This window comes from Hydra vulgaris, chromosome 15, assembly GCF_038396675.1.
Source record: "Hydra vulgaris chromosome 15, alternate assembly HydraT2T_AEP".
In the NCBI taxonomy this organism is placed as follows: Eukaryota; Metazoa; Cnidaria; class Hydrozoa; order Anthoathecata; family Hydridae; genus Hydra; species Hydra vulgaris.
Window position 1 is genome coordinate 28039932 of NC_088934.1, and position 24291 is coordinate 28064222.

General features: G+C 28.3%; 1 protein-coding gene across 2 annotated transcripts; it reads left to right on the forward strand.

The window, feature by feature from the left end:
* The first annotated feature begins 1005 nt into the window (after nt 1–1005).
* LOC124809235 (uncharacterized) lies at nt 1006–24176 on the forward strand. 2 transcript variants are annotated; one of them, XM_065818956.1, is made up of 10 exons: nt 1006–1170; nt 1249–1381; nt 1505–1555; nt 3078–3138; nt 3593–3719; nt 3875–3959; nt 4043–4137; nt 16143–16193; nt 23681–23734; nt 23848–24176. In XM_065818956.1, the coding sequence occupies exons 1-10, from the start codon at nt 1039–1041 to the stop codon at nt 23965–23967; spliced, it is 909 nt and encodes a 302-aa protein (XP_065675028.1). In that variant the 5' UTR covers nt 1006–1038; the 3' UTR covers nt 23968–24176. The 2 variants fall into 2 exon arrangements, with proteins under 2 accessions (XP_065675028.1, XP_065675029.1); XM_065818957.1 differs by having other exon boundaries at nt 3078–3129.
* The last annotated feature ends 115 nt before the right edge of the window (nt 24177–24291 follow it).

Sequence of the window (24291 nt, forward strand, 5' to 3'; positions counted from 1 at the left end):
GGATTTAGAAAACAAATTAGCAAGCATAAAGATGATTCAAAAATTGTTTTTTCTGGAACAACACTAACTACAATAAATTCTGTAAAAATCCTTGGTGTCACCCTAGATTCATCGATCTCTATAGACAAGCACATAAACAGCACTATTAAATCCTGCAATTACCATATTCATGCACTTCGCCACATTTGTCCATGTCTGACTAAAGAAGCTGCAAATACAATTGCATGTGGCATTGTTAACTCTCAGCTTGACTATTGTAACAGTCTTTTGTGTCTTTTATCTGGTACTTATCAAAAATATATTAAAAAAATCCAACGAATTCAAAATAGCTTATTTCGAATCGTTTTTCCATTCTCCTATTCATTTAAATTCAGAAATATTGCTGAAATCTCTTCATTGGTTACCAATAAATCAAAGAATAATCTATAAGATATCAGTTATCACATATAAAATTTTATTATCTAAATCTCCTGCATATTTATTTGAACTCCTAGAAGTCGAAAACCTCGAATTTGGAATGGTTTATCTATGAACACGCGAAACTCAACCTCTTTAAAAACATTTAAAAAAAGACTAAAATATGAAATTTTTATAAATGCTTTTTCAAACTCATAGCCAACTTGTTTTAGTGCTTCTGAATTACTTCATCACTATTGTGATTGTTGTAAATAATGGCACTTTAATCTCTAATTATTATTATTATTTTTATTATTATTATTATTTCTACTATTATTATTGTTATATATATATATATATATATATATATATATATATATATATATATATATATATATATATATATATATATATATATATATATATATATATATATGTATATATATATATAATTATATATGTATATATATATATGTTTTTGTATATATATATATATATATATGCATATATATATAAATATATATGTATATTTAAATATGCATATATATATATATATATATATACACACACACACACATATATATATACATACGTACATACATACATTTAGGTATATGTATAAAGGAGTAACTGAAGCTTTTTATGAGTAAGCTACAAGATATTAGCAACTGTAGCATTCAACCTTCTGAATGTTGGAGAGAAAACTCTGAGCTTAATGTTTCTTTAGCTGATAGATATCACCTTTCCATAGGTGATGAAGGAATTATTAGACAGGTATATATATTTTTAAATTTATTTGATGTTTTAATCTATTATTAAAGATAATAAATACAACAAAATTTTGATTTTAAGGTCAAGAAAAAAACATACCTGGCAGTATGCTACAAACACTTTTTTCTTTTATTCTTTATGTTCATATCTATCATCGTTGTAATCTTTCCTATTATTGTTTTAATCGTTTATAAAGATAATCTAGAGGATAAAGGTTGGTTTTTTACTACAATTGACTTTATAAGTTTTTAAATTTTTTAAAGGTTTGTATTATAAACATTAAATTTATAATTTTATATTTATAGCTAATATGTTGAATATATATTTTTTTAAATAGTTCGCAATACGCTAATACAGTTACTGTACATTGGGGTCTTTAGTTTTAGTGGTAAGAAATATATATTTCAAGAAAAAGTTGTGATTTTTTATATTTAGAGCAGCCATTTTTTTTACAAATCATTTTTAAAAAACTCATTGCATTTAAAAGAAGTTATTTTAAGTCTTTGTTCACATTCACATACTTTCTTGAAAAATGTTTCTATAAAAATTATCAAATTGTATATTTATAAGATTTTATATAAGAACATATATTCTTACAAGTACATTTCATTTATAGTAAATTGCAACTCAACAAGCCTAAATTTCTTTGCAATCATTATCTGGAGTTATAGATGTTTTACTTTAAAATAAATGTTTTTCTATAATAATGTTCAAAATCTATTTAACTTTCTGAAACTTTATCCTAATATCCAACCTTAGGAGACTGAGCAGACTGACTGACCTCGTGTAACCAAACCAAAGTCTCATTCTTTACAATAAAAAGCGCTGTGCAAAATCTCATTAAAGGAGAGATTTATTGGGCTCTCCAATTATTAAAACAGGATTGTTATCACACTTGATCTCATTAAAATATGATTTCTGTTAAGGCTCTCATCACTTTTGGTTATATACAAATAAAACCTAAGTTTAGGCTAAGACCCATTTAATAAGTAAATTTTAAAGTCACAATGCTTACTATTAAAAACATCTAACATAAAAAAAGAACAAATAAAGCTAATGCTCATAGGAAATTATGAATGACAGTATTTTTAACTAAGTCAATTTTTTAATCAGTATTATATCAGTACATCTACTTATAAATCAGTATTTAAATATATATATGTAGCATATACATGTACTTATTATCAGTATATACATCTACTTATGTACCAGTGCATCCATGTACTTATGTGTTATAACAAACATGTACTTGTGTATTATTAAATACATGTATTTATGTATCAGTGCATACATTTACTTATGTATCTGTAAATAAATGTATTTGTGTATTAGTAAATACATCTTTTTATGTATCATGACCTACATATGTATCCGTATAAACATGTACAATTGTAAATTTGTTGCAATTGAGGATTGCTGTGTTTTAAATAATTTTTTTTACTTGGTTGTTTGATGAAGTTTGTTATTTTTGCTCAACCTTTATATTTGAAATTTAACTTCTATATAAGTATATTTTATTATAAATTATTTTTAATTTTAATCTGTTTACAAATTTAATTTTTTATTGGTCTCATATAATGGAACTGCTTTGTTGTCTCTGGTATTTCTTTAAATACTAATTTTTTTTTTTTTAAATAATGTACTATAATTTGATAATTACACAACATCTTCTTTGTGCTACATACACAACATCTTCTTTGTGTTACTTGTACAACATCTTCTTTGTGTTAGTCACACAATGTCTTTTTTGTGTTACCAACTCAACATCACATTGTTTTAATAATATAAAATAACTTTTTTTTTTTTAAATTTCACAAGGAACTCCTAATTTTACAATTTTGTTTTCTTTAATAAATAAAAAAAGACAATTATTTTTTTATTGTTGGTATTTTTTAAATTTCTTTTTCAAGGTGGTGTTGCTACTCTGGTTTCACTCCTTGTATTGTCTCTGAAAGTTCCACGGTATAAAAAGTAATTCATAAATATTTTACTATCAAATTACAATATATTCACTGAATTCTAATAAGTTTGTTACATAAAAATTCTTGAGGGTATAATGGTGTGGATTTGGATAAAAAATATCTGACTTAAGAGTTCTATTTACATATATACTAATTCAAATATTCAACATGTAAAATCCACAATGTTAATTTCTTGTCTTTTTAACATGTTAATGAATAGCTCTTTTAAAAACCTTTAACATCAAATATCTCAAAATCTACACTTTAATAATAGTTCTATAAATAAAATGATAAAAAGTATTATAAACTTTAAACATAAAGTTTCCAAATTTAAAAATGTCTTATAAGTTTTATGAAACAATGAGATGGTTCATTGCTGATGCGATTGTAAATTAATTGTATTCTTTATTTTGTTCATTATTATCTATTCTAAAATATTTTTATAATATTTTCGTAACATTTAGATTTTCATCAAATTATCTAAATGAAAGAGCAAAAATTGTTAGACAATTCCTGGATGAAATTTTCAGTGAAGAATATATATGGCAATACAACAAGAGAACAAAATTTTCTCAAGATAATAACAATTCTGTACGGGTTTTAACTTTTATTTATTAAAAAAAATGCAGAAAACCAGTAATGCACTTTTACAACTATTTCTGCAGAAAACCAGTGAGACACATTTACTTCAATTTCTGCTCAACTTTTGATTTAAATTTCTTTAATTTTTAATTAAATGTTTTTAGCAAATATTGGTTTCCTTTCTTGAATCAAATGAATTTGACAATTGGATAAGTAAAAAATTTCAGTCAATGTTAAATACACCTCAAGGTAGTTTTATTCTCTAGTGATTAATTCTAATTTCAATTTTTTTAAATTATATCAAGTTTTTTATTATTATTTTTTTTTCATAGGTGTTTTGTTAGATGTGCTTGACATTGATCATGATGAAGCATGTTCTACATTTAAGTTCTTTATAATGAAAACAGTACTTGAATTTCCAAAACAAGTAACTTTAACCTTTTTTTTCGATTATCTTTAAGTGTTTAATTGAACTATTAAAGTGTTGAAAACACACAGTAAATTAATAATCATTTTTAATCATTTTATAATTATTCAAAGTAATTTTTTACAATTAAAAATCTGTTTTAATGAATTAAATAATAAATTTTAATTTCATTCAAAAATCTTTTAATGTTCAAAAGTTATGATCATACAAAATTTACAACCCCCTTATTTATTTGTTCACATTTTGGGAGAGAGTCTAAAGTTTGGCATGGTCATATTTTTTGAAAGTTACAAGATATTTTGATAAAATTTAAAACATGTTGATCAATTTATATTTAGTATAAGATAATGAAGAAATTTTTTGAAATTTTTTTAGGAAAGTGTTTTGGGGTATTTTTGTTCCCAGGTCTCTATCACCACAAATTTTTGCAAAGCATCTCAATTTAACATAGGCATGTTACTTAAGTTTGGAGTTTATACAATCCCTAAAAGTGTCATATCTGAACCATCAAAAAATACTGCAGGCACCCTATGATAAAAAGTCTTGTTTAGAAAAAGGTGGCTTTATTTAAGACTAAAGATTGTCTTCTTTAAAAACAAAGATTTTCTGCTTTAAAAATGAATTTTATCTTAATTAAAAATTATTTGAGTTTTATTGATCTCTTAGAGTTAGTTTATGCTTTTATTTTAACTTCTTTCTGCTTTACTTTTAAATCTGGCTACTCTCTAATGTAATATGGTTGCTGCTTAAGAAATAAAGTTAAAATTTGTAAAATAATCTGTTTTAGTGACTACTCAAGAGCTTCAATATTCTAAAAAAATAGTGGTTAAAATACATATCATGTAATTTTGAAACTGTGAAGTGTTAAAATTATTTGTCCAGTTTTTCTTACTTGTTATACTGCATTAAACTTTTTTCTTTGAAGGGTTTGAGATATTTATGATATATGATAATCTGATATATAAACTGAGGTTTAGCATTATCAGGTGTTAGTTGTTGGAAGTTGTTATTGGTAACTGGTATTGGTAACTTTTTTGAACTGTTTTATTTAATGTCATTTCTTATCAAGTACCAATGTTTACTTATTTTGTTCCTTATTTTTCTTCCTTTATCGCTATAGGGTATTATAACAGGTCCCTTTCCTTTTCATTTTTTTTTTTTCATATATGAGTTAATGTTGAGTATAGCCTAAAGCTTTTTTAATAAAAGAGTATATGCCTATGGGTTATCCACAAACTATTGCAATCTGTGCTAAGGTCTAAAAGCGATCCTTCTTCTACCTATGTGACAATCCTACCTCCACCTATGTGACGATCCTACCTATGTAGATTTTCTATGATTAGGACTAAAAAAAATAAAAAATTGTTTTTAACTTGCTGTTGCTGTTTTCTTTATAATTTTATAAAATCAAACTCTAAAGTTTAATCAGTTATTATAACTTCACTGGGGTGAGTTAAAATAAACAAATAAGATTGTGACTCAATTTTTTTTTCATAGAAATCTTTCTGAATGAATAAACCTCATAGGATAAAGTTATAGAGTGATCTTTTTGTATAAAATATTAATAATATTTTGCATAACAATTTAATAATAAATTAAAAATAAAATTGAAGTTAAAATAAATATGAATTTGAATTTGTTTATTTATAAATCAAATTTAACAAGCAATAAAAAAATCATTAAAAAATAAAGTTTTAGTTGTAAACTTTGATGAATTGTTGTGGCACCAGGCACCACTAAGATGATATAGTTTGGGGCCAATGTGTCCTGGTTAGCTTTAAAAGCATGTCAAATCAACTTTAAAAAATGTTATTTGAGTTTGCACTGACTATTTTTTGCTGGTAGTCCATTTAGTTATTTAAAACTCTAATAAAAAAATTGTTCCTGTTCCTGGCAGGTTTTCACAATTTGCTGTGCTAGTTGTTGTTCCTCTCATATTGTACTCTGATAGTGATTGCACATATGGGGGAACTACGAAGTTGCCCTTTTCAACCGTGTTTGCCATTTTATACTGCTGAATCAGGCCCCTCATCTAGAGTGCTAAGATTAAGTATGGCCAGAGTATGACCATCATAGTTTTTGTGCTTTATCTTGCTTATTGTTTTAGTTGCTTACTGTTAAATGTATTTTTTATTTCACTTTTTAGGTGAGGAGACCAAGCTTGGATGACATACTTCAGATGAGGTCTAATGTATGTTGTATAGAATACCCTCCATAACATTAGCCCTCTAGTGCAAAATGGTTTTTTTAGTCTGCCTAGTTTGATTTAGCTGCTGCAGCTTCTGCTTGATGCATAACCTTACGGTTATTTTGTGTTAGGGCAACCAAGTCATTTTCAATAATTACTTAAACTTCAGATATTGACAATTTCTTGCTTGACTCATCATTCAGAAAAGTTTTGAAATTATGGATATTCGAGGCATTAGCATCTGGTAGAATTCCAATTGTTCCAATTTGCAACCCGATTGTTGAAAAAGTTAGACTGAATCGACAAAAGCATTTGCAATTACTATAGATAGGAGAAATGGAGTAAAGTACTATAGATAGGAGGAGTGGAGTAAAGTACTATAGATAAGAGGAGTGGAGTAAAGTACTATAGATAAGAGGAATGGATAATGGTTCAATATACCAGTTGATTGACTCAGTTACGTTTTTAAATTTGACTTTTTGAATAAGATTAGCACACTTTATTCTGTCACTAAGTAAAGTTAGACCAAGTTTAGCACACCTTATCTTGTAGTCAAAGTGTTTCAATTATTTTTGTGGCACAATTTTGAATACATTTAATTGCATAAATGTCTTTTTTAAGGTGAGGGCACCAGGTGGTAATAGGATATTCTAAATAGGGATGGATATAAGTTGTGTAGAGATTTTTCCGGATATTCACTTCTCTGCTGATAATATTGAATCAACAACATTGTTCCAATGTTGTTGATTCAATATTATCACTGTCAGCTTGTAGAAAATGTTTGCCTTCTGAAGTGTTAACTACACTAAGGACTTTTGTGTCATTTGCCTTCATTTTGTAAATGCTTTTGCTGCCAATGTGTTCTGGCAGATCATTGATCATGATTATAGTCCAATGTGTTCTGGCAGATCATGATTATAGTCTAGTGCTGGACCAACAACTGAGTATTGTAAAATACCACTAGTAACCTGTTCCCATTCTGATGAAACATTGCCAAAGAGGATACTTTGTGTTCTGTTCGAAAGATAGACATGAATCCAATTAGACTATGCCCACACCTCATATGGTTTAACTTTTACCTAAGTTTATTTAAGTTACCTTTTGTGAGAAACTTTGTTAAATGCCTTGGTAAAATCAAGAAAAAGAACAGTCAAATCTATTCTAAAAATAAGTTTTCACTGATATTTACAAATAGCATTGAAATACTTATCTCAAGTAAACATCTTAAAAAAATAATTTATATATATTTATAACTATTCATATTAATAATAATAATAATAATAATAATAATAATAATAATAATAATAATAATAATAATAATAATAATAATAATAAAAATAATAATAATAATAATAATAACAATAATAATAATAATAATAATAATAATAACAATGATAACAATAGTATCACTAATAATAACACTAATAATAATAATAATATAAACTAGCATTCCAGATCCATAAATATGGTTCTTGGTAAGTCTATTATACACCGATCATTTCTAAAATAATACATATTATCTACCTTTTAATGTTATGAATAAAAAAATAATTTATAACATAACTTTAAAAAATTTTAAATGCTTTGATAGTCCTTGCGCAAACCACTATTTAGTGGTAGAAAATAAATCTGTCAAATTTTTGTTTTGAATTAATCAGTTAATGTTCAATAATTTATAACATCTTATTGTAAAATTGTAAACTACCATAATAAAACGGGTACAGTCTTATAAATTTTTTTCTTTATTAAGTTTTTATTAAATTTTTTTTCCAGACTATCTGGAGCTTATTAGGAACCTCCTCCCATTTTTTAATTTTGAAGAAAACAAAAGTTTGGATGTTAAATCTTTTTTCCTTTAAAAAAAAGTTGTCTCTAATGTGTGTTGAACGCTTAATCTTAACTAATTACCTAACCACATTGTAAACCACATTAATAACTTAAGTATCTCTATTGTCATGTAAGCGCTAAATATTTCTATCGCTCTTTTGATGTTTATTGCAATTTTAAGCTTTTTAAAGACTCTCTCCCTTTTGTTTGTTCTAGCATATTGTATCTTTATATATCAACAGTAAAATGTTTTAATTTGTATTTTAGAAAATTGGAAAAGATTTAAAAAAAATTAATATGCAAGTGACAGGATTTGAACTCTCACATTGTACTTCAGCCACTAAGACACACTAAACTGCCAATTTTTAACACTATAAAGATGGAATTTCAGTGAATAACTTTATAAAATGGCATATAAATGCTTCAAATCAAAGTTAAGGAGAAGCGCTTGCTTCGTAAGTGAGAAGTTTTTAGTTCGCTCCCGTTACATTCCTAGTTTTTTTTTGTTTTTTTTTTGTTATTCACCTCCTCAAAGCCAAGAAGGCCACTACAGATGAGGAGGCTACTTAATAGTGGTTATAACCCTCTCTCAACTCTATAACTCCGAAACACGAACCTCGACGAACAAGGCCGCTGTGCGGAGAAACAATTTGAGCGCGGTACTACCAGGGACGTGGTAGGGATCGAACTCTGAACCTCTCGCTTATGAAGCGAGCGCTTTACCACAACACCACTACCGCATAGTTACCACAACACCACATACCGCACTAGTGCATATTTGGAAACCCTATACAGGCTCAGAATAAGCATAGATACGCGCAATCTGATTGGCTGATTTTGAAAGAGAGGCTTTTGCGTGTATGTTAAAATCAAAACAAATGTCAAAAAAACGTATTGAATATTAAATGTGAAATTGAATAATCACATTAAAAAATCAAATAATAATAACAAAAAAAGTATGATTTTGTACAATATACTTATACTTTATTTTGTACAATATACTTTTACAACTCAAAACTTAAACTTCACAGCTCAAAACATTTTCTTAAAAATAAAGATTAAAAAAAAAGTTGTTTGTTTTCCTAAATAGCCTTAAATATATATAAATAAATATAATATTCCTAAATAGCCCTAGTCGTTTCCCCATTTCCCTCTGCCTCCTTCCCCATTCATTTACTTTTTAACACGGACATTATTGCCCAGAACCTAGAAAAATTTTATTTGAAGATTTCTCCTTACACACTGTGTCTGGTTTTATGTCTGATGCATGAAGTGCCTTTATGCACAAACACAGTACTAAACATACACATATAAATGCTGTGACATAATAGACAAGCAAGTTATTGAGTGTTCTTTTTATATCTTTATTTTATATATAAATTTTATCATTTCTTATTTATTTATTGTACCAAAACTCATTGAAACCTTAGTTTATATTTCAAAACTTGTATTTAAATATATCTTTTTAGATAGTAATTAAAAATAAATGGCAATTGCATTTATTTTTAATTCAGATCTTAATTTTGTATTTAAAGTTAAAATTTCCTTTGATGTTAAGATTATGTTTTCTATGTTTTGTGAACTTAGACTAAGGTCGTATTTATTTAATTTATATGAATTTATTTAATTTATATAATGTACAAATTATAAGATTATATTAAAGATTATATGATTAAAAAAACCTTGTATAATATCAATTTGCTCACTTTCATACCATTTGGTTCAATTTCATACCAAAATTTTAGGACACCAAAAAGGCAGTAAAAAACACTTAAAAAGAGTCATAAATTTTTTTCAGGTACATGATTATGATCATTTCCATTACAATGATTATGATCATTCCCATTACAAGGATTACAATCATTCCCATTACAATGATTACGATCATTCCCGTTACAATGATTACGATCATTTCCATTACAATGATTACAATCATTCTCATACAATGATTGCAATCATTCCCATTACAATGATTACAATTATTTTCATACTATGATTACGATCATTCCCTCAACTATAACTTCAATCAATGATAATTGATATAATTGCACACTTAAGATTCTAAACCATGAAAGTATTACCTAGCGGGAACAGAACTACCTAAACTCTAATTTTTTTTTTATTTTTTTTTTTATAATTCACCTCCCCAAGGCCAAGAAGGCCACTACAGATGAGTTGGCTACTTGTGGTTATAACCCTTTCTCAACTCTCTAACTCCGAAACACGAACCTTGACGAACAAGGCCGCTGCGTGGAGAAACAAGTTGAGCATGGTGCTACCAGGGACGTGGCGGGAATCGAACTCGGAACCTCTCGCTTATGAAGCAAGCGCTCTACCACTACACCACTACCACATTTAACTCAAATGCCACTCATAATTCAAATGGGAAAGAGTCAAATTAAAACATTCTTTTTTGGTTTAATAATAACATTTTCAAGTTTAAATTTATAAAGGAAGATGGAGTTAATAACAATCAGTACCAAGTTAAAGTAAACATTATTGTCCATAGTTCGGGCAGAAATGCTTCTAATATTTATCAAGGTCTTGGAGGTGCATATTTTGATTTCTGTGACGTTTCAAAAGAACAATTTGAACAAATACAAACATTTTAAGATGGCTTTTTCATAAACAAAGAAAATAAGTCCATAGAGCAAATATTTCTTAACTTAGCTAAAGAGTATGAATAGAGAAAGCTTTAGAAAAGACTCTAATTGCTCAACTTTTTCAGCATAGCTGTTGTCAAGGGCATTGCCAAAACAAGCATGGATAACAACATTGAATTTTCTATGTGTAATAAAGGAAACAACTGAAAAGAAGGAGTGCTGCTGGGCCAATATCTCCAAAACATTCACATTCTTCAAAAGCTTCCTGCACTCATTTCCAGCCAGTTGTTCACCATGGAATGGCTGCTGTTGAATATGAAGTAACGCCAGCCATTCAATAGCATGTGTCCAAATTTTTGAGAGAGACTGTAAAAGATGATTTACGACACCAAGCAACAGATAAAGTTCCATGGGTGGAAGCTCATCAAAGGACTCATCTGAGGCATTGATGATGATAAGTGCATGAACAGTGTTTCTGAATGATCTTGTCTTCTTGATGCTAGCATCAGTCACATTGAGTGCCTGATAATCTTTTCTGATTGAGCTTAAAGTTTTTAAAGATCCACACTTTGCAAAATCTTTTGATGAAATGTCACATGGTGTGTGCTAGAATGTGTTTAGTGACCACAAATGATATTTGCCAGCTTCATATCACAGGAAAAAACAATAGGAAAGTTCTTTAAGGTTCAGCAGATGAAAAGTTGCTTGACTTGCAATAGTTTTCCTGGAGTTCTTCAGAAATGGCAATTAGTAACTGAGGTTTCTAGTTTCAAGAACTTGCTGACGATGAACTTTCAAGTCTTCGCATTGAATGACAAGTTTATTCCCCTGATTTGTGCCCTTGTCAGTTGCAATTTTAATCCAAGTTTTGGTAAAATGACTTTCAAGTTTTCTGCTCAACTGATCAAACTTGGAGAGGAAGTTCTTCTCAACAATCTGACTTAGAACAACTTGGTTTAGTGTTGTCACCAGCTTTTTCACACCAGAATTTTACCGCTCTGTGTTGTGTTGCACATAAACGAGATATTTTGCTGTCAGTTCTGGTCATTCATTGAAAAGTCTTCTTGCTCTTAAAGATGAACCTTGGAAATAATTAAGAGAGGTTTTACATTATTATGCATTACATTATTACATAGACTTAAAATATGAAGCTAAATCTTTAAATATCTAATACAATGTTACCTGGAAGAACTGAAATAGGCTGGCCTCCTATTCCCTCAAGTCTATTAAGACAAACTGTTCCATGGGGTGAAGCTTCCTTGTTGGCAATGACTAATGCTGCAACTCTTTTAGTTGCCACAGAGTCCTTTGACACAACTTCTGCTAAGTTCTTCTGCAAGTTGACTTCGGGCAATTGTGTGGAAGACCTTTGCCAACAATTGAAAAGCATTGAGAACATCTTCTTTCAACTGAGTTCTGGTTTGCTTCAGGTTTCTGAGTTGCCTAGGCTGGATGTGGAGAGTTGTGCTTTGCTTTGCCGACTGAGCAAATTAAACAATTACAAACTAAATCTGTAACAAGATGAACTTTGATAGTGGAGAAGTCAAACAGCTGTGGTTGGGTTTGATGTTTTCCCTCCTCAAGCCTCCTGAGGTTGGAGCAACAATTCTCACAAATGCCAGTTGGGATATTTGGATCTTTAAAGTCAATTGGCTGCTACAGAATTTGTTGCAATTTCTCTGACATGAAGCTGATAACTTGGATATTCTTTTTTAAACTAAAAAATGCAACCATTTTTTTATTTTCTTTCTAAGACAACTTATTTAACACACCTATCAAAATTTATGAAGTGGATGATAGAAAAAGTTATAAAAAATTAAGTTTTATTCCTCTAGAGTTAAATATATTGCAGATTTTTTTACTGCAGTTTTATGCAACTTTGAAAATGGATTTTCTTCTACGAATGGTGTAACCATATTTAAAGACTTATATTCCAATAACCACCAATGGTAGTACAATCATACCCCCAAAGGATTTTTCTGGGTCATGACATCAAGTGATAATTCATGTTTTTAGAACAGTGTAGTGAAAATTATACTTCAATTTACAAATAGTTTTAGTTTATAATTTTAAATTTTTACATTTTTTAATGATTGTTTATATCAGCCTGGCACTTTTCTTCGCCCTTTTACAAATAAGTTTATGCTTTGGTGGGTATGTTGCTACTGCATAAAAAAATTGAGTTTAGTTCTAAATGTTGTATATATTTAATATATGATCTATATAAAACATACAACATATATAAAATATATGGAATATGGCATTCAATCAAAATTGCAAAAGTATTCATAGTAACCAAAAGAATGATATGAAGAATAATGGATTATTTAACATTGTCCTAGCATGAGTTTTACAATAACAAAGCAATGTACTTTGTATGAAAAACTAATTATTTTACACGATAAAAATGCTGAAGAGCTGCTGAATAAAAAAAAGTACTAAATGTTATCACAAAAAAAAATTTCAGTTAAGCAACTACAAATCTGGAAATAAAATTGTGTTACTTGACATACAACTATTGATGATTGTATCTGATGATTGCAAAAAGAATGAAACTGAAAGTTGTAAAATTATGTAGTTTTAGTTTGATTACATATAAGTTTTATTTTATTCTTTTTTTTTTTTTTTTTTTATTAAGGTTTTACAATAAATTGTGTAGGCATAAACTGCCTGTCAACCTAATTATATAATACTTGACAATTACAGAGTTTGTATAACTAATAGAAAATAAAATGTGGATTAGTCATAGAGAAGCCATTCATTTTTTAGATGATTGTCTAGAAGCAGTTTAAACGTTTTTAAAGATAACGCTGATACAATGTGATTAGGAAGAGAGTTCCATTTATTTATTATTCTTAGAGAAAAAAAAATTCATACGTAAATTTAATCGCGAAGATTGTTTTTTTAGTTTATATATATGACCACGAGTAATAAATTTACTATCTATTTCAAAAAGACTTCTGTCACTATTGTTGTTTTTGCACCATTTGTAGACGTTGATTAGGTCTGCACGAAGTAGCCTGTATTTTACAGTTGTCATATTTAATGCCAACAATCTTTGTTCATACGGTAGATCCTGTAATCCATTGATTCGTTTCGAAGCTCTTCTTAACACATTTTCTAGTTGCCGTTTGTCTTTGAGAAGTCCAGGGTTACAGATTGATCCACAGTATTCTAGGTGAGGGCGGACTAGTGCTGAAAATAGTTTTTTGAAGGATAATAAGTCTGGATATGATGTAAATGTTCTTTTTATTATTCCTATTATTTGTGTGGCTTTGTTGACTTGAATAGTTGTGTGTTTGGAAAATAATAAGTTCGAATCTATGTGAACACCTAAATCTCGTTTGCAATTTGTGGTTTTAATGTTTACTCTTATATTTTTTTCTGGATCATGCATATTATAAGTATGGGATTTGTTGTTGTTTCCTAAGTGCATTACAGAACATTTATCAATATTAAATTTCATTCCCCATTTTTGAGACCATGTAACAAGAGCGTCGATGTCATTTTGTAATTCTTGCGCAGATTGAGTATTTTCAATAGAACGGAAGATTTTGGTATCGTCAGCAAAAAGAGCAGCTTTTGATTTGATTACTTCAGGGATATCGTTGACATATATAATAAAAAGTAAAGCTGAAAGGACGGAGCCTTGGGGAACTCCACTTTTAACGGGTACCCAGTTTGAATAATTTCCATTAACAACAACTCTTTGTCTACGGTTTTTCAAAAAGTTTTTAATCCAATATAGTATTGATCCATTTATACCATAAGCTTTAAGTTTCGAAATAAGAAATTTATGTGGAACTTTGTCAAAGGCTTTTTCAAAATCAAGATAAATGTTGTCGATGGGAATATTATTATCAAGTGATGACGTCCAATAATTAATTACAGTTAAAAGGTTAGTTAAACAGGAATGATCTGGACGAAATCCATATTGGTGTGGACTTAATAAGTTATTTTTAATCAGGTGTGTCATAATATGATTTTTTATAATTTTTTCAAAGATTTTTATTAAAGTACAAGTTATACTGATAGGTCTATAATTAAGTGCTTTTGATCTGTCACCTTTTTTGAATATGGGTGTAATTGTTGCGTCTTTCCATATTTGGGGTATTGATCCACTCTCAAGTACTTTGTTAAAAATAGTAGATAGATGTTTAGACATTTGAAAGCAAGTTTTCTTAAATATTATTGGGTGTAATGCATCAGGGCCTGGTGATTTAGATGAGTTTAGACTTTTGAGGTATGTTTCGATATTTTCCGGACTTAGATCAATATTGTTTGTTAGTGGATTTACATTTTTATATGTTAGGTTAAATGGTGGTGTTGCTGTTATTTTTTTGTTTGAAAAAGTATCAGCAAAACAAATATTGAATAGATAAGCTTTATCTAGATCAGTAGTTGCAACAATATTATTGTATTGGATGTCAGGGAATGCTTCTTTGTTTTTTCTTTTTGATTTGACATACGAGTAAAATGCTTTTGGATTTTGATCTATGTCTCTTGCCAGTTTTTTTTCAAATTCAATAATTGCTTTTCTGCACGCAGTTTTTGCTTTGTTTCGTGAAATGCGGTACTCATTATATGTTTCTTCATTTCTGTTCAATATATATTGACGATATTTCTCTCGTTTAAATTTAAGTTCGTTGATTATTTGAAAGTCAATCCACTTTGAGCGTTTTTTATTATTAAAGTTAGATTTTGGGATATTATTGTTGATAGTAGTTTTAAGTTTATTGAAAAAAATACTCCATAGTTGGTCTGAGTTGGATGTTGGACAGAGTTTAATATTTGCAAGGTCTTCATTAATTTTGTCATAGTTCCCTTTTGTGTATAAATGCTTTGTATGGTATTGTGGTAAATTTATAATAGATTCAATCGATACAGCAAAGTAGAGTAGTTGATGATGACTTTTGCCAATGGGTGCTAGATGAGTTAAAAAGGAGATCATGTTTTCATCAGAAGTAAATAAGAGGTCAATTGTAGAAGGATTTTGATTTTGTCTGATGTGTGTTGCATTTGAAATATGTTGGGTTAAAAAAGAATCGCGAATATTTTCAGTAAATTTAATTGATTTAGAGGAATTTGTAATAGGCTGTTTTGGATTTTGCCAGATGATATCTGGGTAGTTAAAATCTCCTATAATAAGAATGTTTGGACAAAACAACATACACAAATGTGTGTGCATATATATTTCTTTTTTATTCATATATATGTATATAGATTTTATTAAAGTTTTAAAAAGAAATTTTTTATAGCATTAAACAAAATCTAAATATAAACCATTTTAAATTTGCAGTGGTATTTTTATTTATAAAGTTAAGTTTGCAATTTTCTGTTTAATAATCTTAAAATGACATTCTTTGTAATAATAGCATAAATTTCAGATTTCTGAACTCTGGAACCACAGTTCTCAAAGGCAAAGCTTAAAGTCGCATGTAAGTTTTATGTTAAAAGTATATTTTGTGATTATCTGTTTGAGTTTATTATAACTTCACTATGTAATATTCTATGTAATCTGTTTGAGTTTATTATAACTTCACTATGTAATATATTTCTTACTCAATTATTCATGAAGACACATTGCCACCATTAAATTATGATGATTATAGATGGAACGTAGATACAAATAATTTTTTTTTTCTATTATTAACCAATTAACAATATATTTTTTATTAGATAAATATTATTATTTATCTTAAACACTTTATTATAATATATAATTTATTCTGAACACTATAATTTTCAATAGCTTTAAAAATAAAAATGATTAAGTTATAAATGTATAAAAATGAATTATAAAAACTGAAATTTTATTGATCGTTTGTTTACAATAACTTCAAAAAAATTTTATAATTTTATTTATTTAATTAGTAAAAATATTTTTTATTTTTATATACTTTGATGACATAAAATTTATTTGTGTATAATATATAGTTATTTGATGAAATAATAAAATAATACTAAAATATTTATTACTGTTTCATAGCATCATAGTTTAGTAAATAAAATTTTTGTATCTTTTGTTGATGATGTAACTAATGAAACTTTTTTTTGTATAAAACTTTCATATATAATCATTTTTAGTTAAAACTTTTGTATATAGTCATTTTTACTTAAAACTTTCATATATAGTCATTTTTACTTAAAACTTTCATATATACTCATTTTTAGTTTAAATGCTTAACTCCTTTGTGTTTTAGTTAAAGTACTTAACTCCTTTGAAGCAGCAAAGATCTTCGATCTTCAATCTTTGCTGTTTCAAAGGAGTTAAGCACTTACCTTGCAGATACAGAAATCAAAATAAAAGCCCAGCCGGCACAAACACATATTTTTAGAATCTAAAATGTTAACACCTTTTAGACGTCTAAATTCAAATAACTATAAAACATCTAATTGGGTTTATCTTTGAGACAACAAATAATAGCTGCCTTAAGCCACCTAAAAATAGACTACTATTAGATGTCTTATATTTATCTGAATTTTGACCTCTAAAAGGTGTTAACATTTCAAATGCAAAAAAATAGGTCTTAAAGACGTGTTTGTGCTGGCTGGGAGCTGGATGGATAGCGTACTGTTCAAAGAATGGATTCAGAAAAATGGATGCAAAGTGTAAAAAATTTAAAAAAAAAAGTAGTGTTTATAATAGATAACTACCCAGCACACCGGGTGATTGATAGTCTAAAATCTATTGTGCTCATTTTTTACCACAGAATAACGTGTCTAAACTTCAAACAATGGATCAGGGCCTTATAGTTTTTTTGATTTTAAATGCAATGAAAATGTTTGATCTTGCATGGCAAAAAGTAATAAACTCTACCATCCTTGTTATTTAGCAAAATCAGGAATTTTGGAAGATCAGCAGAAATTTGCCCATTTAGATAAAGACAACGGCCCATTTAAAGAGCTTCAAAATCAGATAGGAAAACTTTATAATTTTTACCCTCCAGGTACAACAGCTAAAGATGTCATTTTTGCAGATGAAAACTTAATGAGAACCTTTATTAACAGATGAACAGTTAATAGAAGATAGTAGAATGCAATAGAATGCAGCGAATGGTCATGATGAAGATAGTGATGATGATAATGTGATCGATCCAGTTTGCCCAAAAGTTACTGATATTCAGGAAGCACTGCAAGTTTTGTATGAATATATGCCCTCACGGTTAGCACGGGTCCTTTAAAAGCCAACCTAGCTGACATAAGAATGCCAGTTATATGCAACATGTTGCAAAAAGCAGCCTGATATCAAAGATGTAAATAATTTTGTGAAGATTGAGAAAGTAATCTTTTTAAAGAAGTTGCTTTTGTTTTTATGATTGTATGGCTTAAGAAATGAATTCATATGTTGTAAAATCCTCACCTGAAGTTTGCATAACAGGTTTACGGTTGAGAAAGGAAATTGAGTGTGTTAGCTCAATCCACCAATCTGAATTTTAAGTAAAAGCTTTTTGTGGAAACAACAAACAAGTTGTCAACCTTACATCAGTAATATTTGATGAAACAACTGCAACTGAAATATTGAGTTATTTTTCTGAAAGAAATAATCCAGCACAATTTTTATCATTGTTTTATAAGTAATTTATCACACTTAACTTAAAACAGAAACTCGCTACATTCAATTACCTCAGCAATGCTGCTGTGAAAGGTGATAACAAATCCACACTATAGAGAAATTGAAAATCGTATTGAAATTTGTTCAAAATGTGAATATTTTGCATCAACCAAACAATCTTTTCATGTTATAATTACAACACTTCAAGCAAATCATTTTTATGAATTATTTACTTGAAGAAGGCTATATATTTGTTCTTACTTCCAGTATAAAAATGGATCCTTTGGAGCTATGTTTTAGTAAGAATAGATAAATGAGCAGTGATAGGTTTTTTGTGAGTCTTAGATATATGCATCAGTGAAAAGGATTTTGGCAGAAGTCTGCTCAAGGATGGTATTATTTTCTGGGAAGAAAATATTTATCAGACATTTGATAATTCTAAGTTAAGAATAGCATAGCATAAAAGTTGCTAGCACTATAGCATGTTATTGCTAAAAAGTTATAAAAAAAAAGATTTGGATGTTAAACTTTTGATTAAAAAAAGCAGTTGTTAATAATAAATACCTGAAAATATTATACAGAGGTGAACTTATACAGTTAGAGAAATAAGTATCCGAACAAAACATTTTGTTATGGAAAATAAACTTTGTCAGGTTATTTCAGAAAAAAATGACTTAAAATAAAAATTAAAAAAATGATTATTCTGAAAGAAAATTTAATTATGAATTCAATATGCAAAAAAAAAATATTAATAATAATATTTAATTGATAAAGATACAATTAAACTATGCAATTTTTTAGCATTAAATAAGTATACGAACAGAATTTTAAAGATTAAGGCTAAAAGATTAACCCTTCTCCGAGTAATTATTATGACTTTTTAATATTGAGTTGGACCGCCTTTAGCTTTTATGACTTCTGCAAGTCGACATGGCATCGATTCAACTAATTTCTTTGTCGTATCTGAGTCGATATCAGCCCAAGATCTTTAGCTCTTCTTTTCTTTTTAGACATCGTGTGCCACATTTTTTATCCAGAATAGCCCAGAGATGTTCAATTGGATTGAAATCTGGGCATTGCGCTGGCCAATCAAGTAACTAATTTGCTTTTGGATAAAAAAACTCTTTTGCTTTCTTTGATGTATGTTTAGGGTCATTGTATTATTGGAAAATAAAATGTTTTCCTAATCGCAGTTTTTAGTTGAAGCCGGAAGATTTTTATTGAGAATGTTAACATTTGAGAATGTTATGTTAACATTTGAGAATGTATTGAGAATGTTAACCTCAGAGTACATAATTTCATCAATACACTCCAGTTTTCCTGTTTCGTTCCAAGCCATCGATCCCCATACCATATTATTGCCTCCAATAAATTTTACTGTGGCTCGAATACAACTGAGTGTGAATGCTTCACCTTTTTTCTCCATACTTTTTGAGCTACATCAGACTTCACAAGATTAAATTTTGACTCGTCTGTCCACGAAACTTTCCTCCAGAATGATACATATTTACATATTTTTTAGCAAATGCAAGTCTTCGTTTTTGATGGATTTTTGAAAGGAATGGTTTCTTGCGTGGAACTCTTGCTTTGAATCCACTTTTTTTCAATCGATTTCGAATAGTACATGAGCTCACTTGTAACCCAAAATTTTTCTCAAGGAGGCTTGACACTTTTGGTGCTGATAAAAGAAGTTATTTTGCACCATCTTGACTATTTGTCAATCTATTCTTGATGTTGTTTTACGCTTAGCTCCGGATCTTGGCTGATTTTGCACATATCCAAACATATTATACTATTTAATCAGATCGCTGATGGTTCCTAATTCCATTCTAGTCGCTTTATTTACCTAAATGTTTTACCTTGCTTGAATAAGTCAACCAAATTGCGCTGAGCTTGGGACCATTCCTTGATTTTAACTCCCATACTTGATAATATCAATGGTAAATCAAATGAATTTTGATTTACCATTGATATAAAATATGAGTCAATTATTAAAAATATCAGTCAATTATTAAAAATAACTCGTTGCAAAACAACAATATTTCTAAAACTATTGATTTAAAAACTTTTTTTAATAATCAATTTTAAAACATCGTTTACTAAACTACGCGTTCGGATAATTATTTTTAAATAAATAAGTTTTAACACTCCTTCAGGAATCGTTAAATTTTAGCAATGCAAGTTAATTACCGTTCATTATTTTTTTACTATATAAAATCGTAATTAAATTAAATAAAATAAATCGTAATTAAATTTGCTTTTAAATAATTATAAAAGTATTTATCAAAAATTTGTTTTTCTGACAAAGTTTATTTTTCACAATAAAATATTTTGTTCGGATACTTATCTCACTGACTGTATATCCAAGTCAACCTCTGTCTAATTTTATTTGTCAACATTTTAGATGTTATTTCTCTTATTCTAGTCCTTCTTTTTCATTTAAAAATTTTGCAGAACAAATTTTATAGATTTATTTTAGCAGTGCTAATTTTACAAGTGAGAATCACCAAGAGCGAGAAATTAAATATAAATCTCGTATTGTCAAAAATATTTTTTTATTAATAATTTGCATAAAGAAATTAAATATTTAGTAAGCAAAGGTCGAGTGAAAGAATAAAAAAAAAACAAAGATCCAATAAATATTCCTCGTAAAAAGGTATTTCTTCACTCCTTTTAATTTCAATTATAATAATCGCAAAATTACAAACGGTTTATTTTATTTTTTAAGGAGAGTTTTGGGTAATCTTAGCAACATGTAAGGTTATGTTTAGTACATGACATATACTATATATGTTACATATGCTATATATGCTACTAATTGCTACTAAAAACATGCGTCTTTAGTAGCATATATAGCATATATATGTTTAGTAGCATATATAGCTATCTGAAAGCCTATTCTGTGATATTGGAATTAACTGTATTCTGTGGTATTGGAATAAACTGAAGCAGGAAATCAGTTAGCAAAAAATCCAGCACAAAATAATGCAATGTACTTAAAGAATATCTATTATTTAACCATTTTATTAAAATAAAAATGAAACAAAAAAATGTGCAAAAACAAATCATAACTAACACAAGCCGTAAAAAAATTGCCCTCTTAATTTGCAACAAATCAGGCCGTGTAATTTAAGTATGCCATGTTTCAACATATCACATGTTTATTTGAAATGCTTGTCAAATTTTGCTGAATTTTTGCCCCTTTTTTGATCATTCTGAGGCATAGTGGGGCGGTCGGTTGATGATTAATAAAAAAATTCTTTAAAACTTGTATGAAGAATAATTTAGAGTAAAAGCGGGTCAAACCGATCATACTATTTTTTCGATCACTGATCGAAAAATTTAAATAAAACCGGAAATGATAGGAATATTTAAAAATAAGAACACCAGAAGAAAGAGAATCATCTCCTCCATTCAAATGTGTCAAAATAAAATGCAAGTCATTTTTCAGTCATTTTATTTTTATAAAAGTTTAAAAGAGAGTCGTAAAAATTTGCTTTTTTCTTTTATTTGCTATCGTAATAATTCCGGAACCATAATTCATATTTACTTTAAATTCCTTTATTAAGTAGTATGTGAATTTTAAAATTAGGGACCTAGAATTAAATTATTGGATTTTCTCATGTGTTAGTTCTGGGTTCTTCCTATATAAAGTTATTTTACAAAAATGACTCAATGATATTTATTAAATGTTCACTTTCAAGATGACAACAAGTAAAAAGTCATACAATGAAGAAGATATGGAAGCTGTGTTAAATGATATAAAAGAAAAAAATACTTCAATTAGAAAAGCTGCATTCAAATATGGGATTCCATTCTCAACTCTAATAGGTCGCAAGAACAACAACAATGCTAGCTTCAAGGGATCAGGATCAACAACCGTACTCTCACAGCAAACAGAGTCAATTATGGTGCATGCGTTTGCTATGATTAGGGTTATGGTTTAACACATAATGATGTCATGGACTTCGTATGCGGTTACCTTCTTCGTACAAGTCCATCAGGCCTATTTAAAAACAGCAGGCCTAGCAAATGCTGGTTTTATGCATTTATAAACCGATGGTTCAAAGAAATTTCCACTAGAAAAACTCACACTTTAGCATCTGCCAGAGCCGCTTCTTGTAAGCAAGAAATAATTGATAATTATTTTGAAGTTGTCACTGAATATCAATTGTCTGGGATAACTTCTGGTTGTCACATTTGGAATTGCGATGAAACGGGTTTCTGTGGTGATCAAGGCAAAGCAACTGTAGTATGTCGAAACGATGCGAAGGGTGTTTTGAAAATAACTGGTAACAATGAAAAAATCCATTATATAGTGAACAATTGCTGTAATGCTGGTGGATACTTTACACCACCATTCGTGATATACAAAGCAAAACGAAACTTTAGAGCTGAGATGGTCCGACTGGCACCAAATATTCAATTTCTAAATCTGGTTGGATGGAGCATGACACATTTATTGAATAGTTGAAGGAAGTGTATATACCAGAATGCAGCAGCTTCGAGGTTCGACAAGTACAGAGCACTACATGAGAGAATGAAAATCGAAATGGAAAATGAGCTAAAGAGTTTTTTTCAAGAAAAAAATCAGTCTCATGTAAAAAAATCGAGGCAACCTAATATTCCAAAAATTGCTGGCCAATGTATTACAGAACACGGTGTTGCAGATCATCTCAAAAAAAGAGAAGAAGTTAAGCAACTCAAATTAGCTGAAAAACAAGCTAAAAAACGTAAAACCATCTGCAAACTCATAATGTCATTGCCAAACCCTGCAGAAAAAGAAGTAACTCAAAATATAGAACCGATTACAACACCTTCAGCCAAAAGAAGAAAAGTTATTAAATGCAGAAAGTGTAAAAAAGAATTACATTCGGACATGATGTCATGCGAGAATCCAAATTGCAATACTTGGCTTTGCAACAAAACATGTTTGTCAAAAAATTTTGTAATGGGTTCAGATTTTTTTTGTTGTAAAAAATGTAAACCTTAAATCTTTTATTATTTTTGTATGCTATATAAAAAATATATAGCATATTTCTGCATGCTATATAAAAATACATACATTTACATGTATAAAATGTTAAATTTTTTAAATGTATTTTATATTGAAATTTTTTAAATGTATTTTATATTGTTTTAACAGACTTTCTGCCAAAAGCAGTCATTTTTTTTTCTTCTAGTTTTCATATTTTCAAATACAATTAAAAAAAAAAAAGATTAATAAATAATGTGCTTGTTGGTATTTTTTATCTTATTTAAAAAAAATAGTTTAAAAGTTTTAAAAAATAATCAAGTTACTTGATTTTTATTGTTCGGCGATCGGTTTGACCCGCTTTAACTCTATATATTTAAAAAATATTTTGTTAGATAAACAATGTATTGTTGGAACGTCTTAACAGTGATTCTATAGGAGTTAACCAAGTAAGTTTTTATTTCAACTTTCCAACTATCTTTTGTTTTTATTTAATAAAGATTAACGTCTGTGTTATGTTTGTGAATTTTGCTAGTTAGGTTATATTTGTGTTTTTTGCTAGTTAGCTCAACAGATGGTCGTGTTGCAGATCGATTATATTGTCATCTTTGTTACGGTAGTTATGGGAATCTTTGGTGGGATATTTGGAAACGTGATTACTTTTTTATTATATGAAAAATAAAAGTATTTATTATTTCGTATTTATTTATTATCAACTTTTTATATTTTATAAGATTAATAATTAAGAATAAAAACAACGCTATTTCATCTTTTTTTTATTTTTTTTTTATTTGACAGGTATTGTTTATTTTTTAGATATTTTTATATTTTTTCTTCAGTTATAAAAACTTTTGTAAAAGATTTTACGAATATTTTTAAAGAGCTCTTTTATCGTGTGATTATTTTATCGTGTGATTCTTTTATAGTGTGAATCTGAAAGTGCTTTTTTAATTCATTTTTGATTAAAAAGCACGTGGAAATGATTTATGAAATATTTTTGTAAATC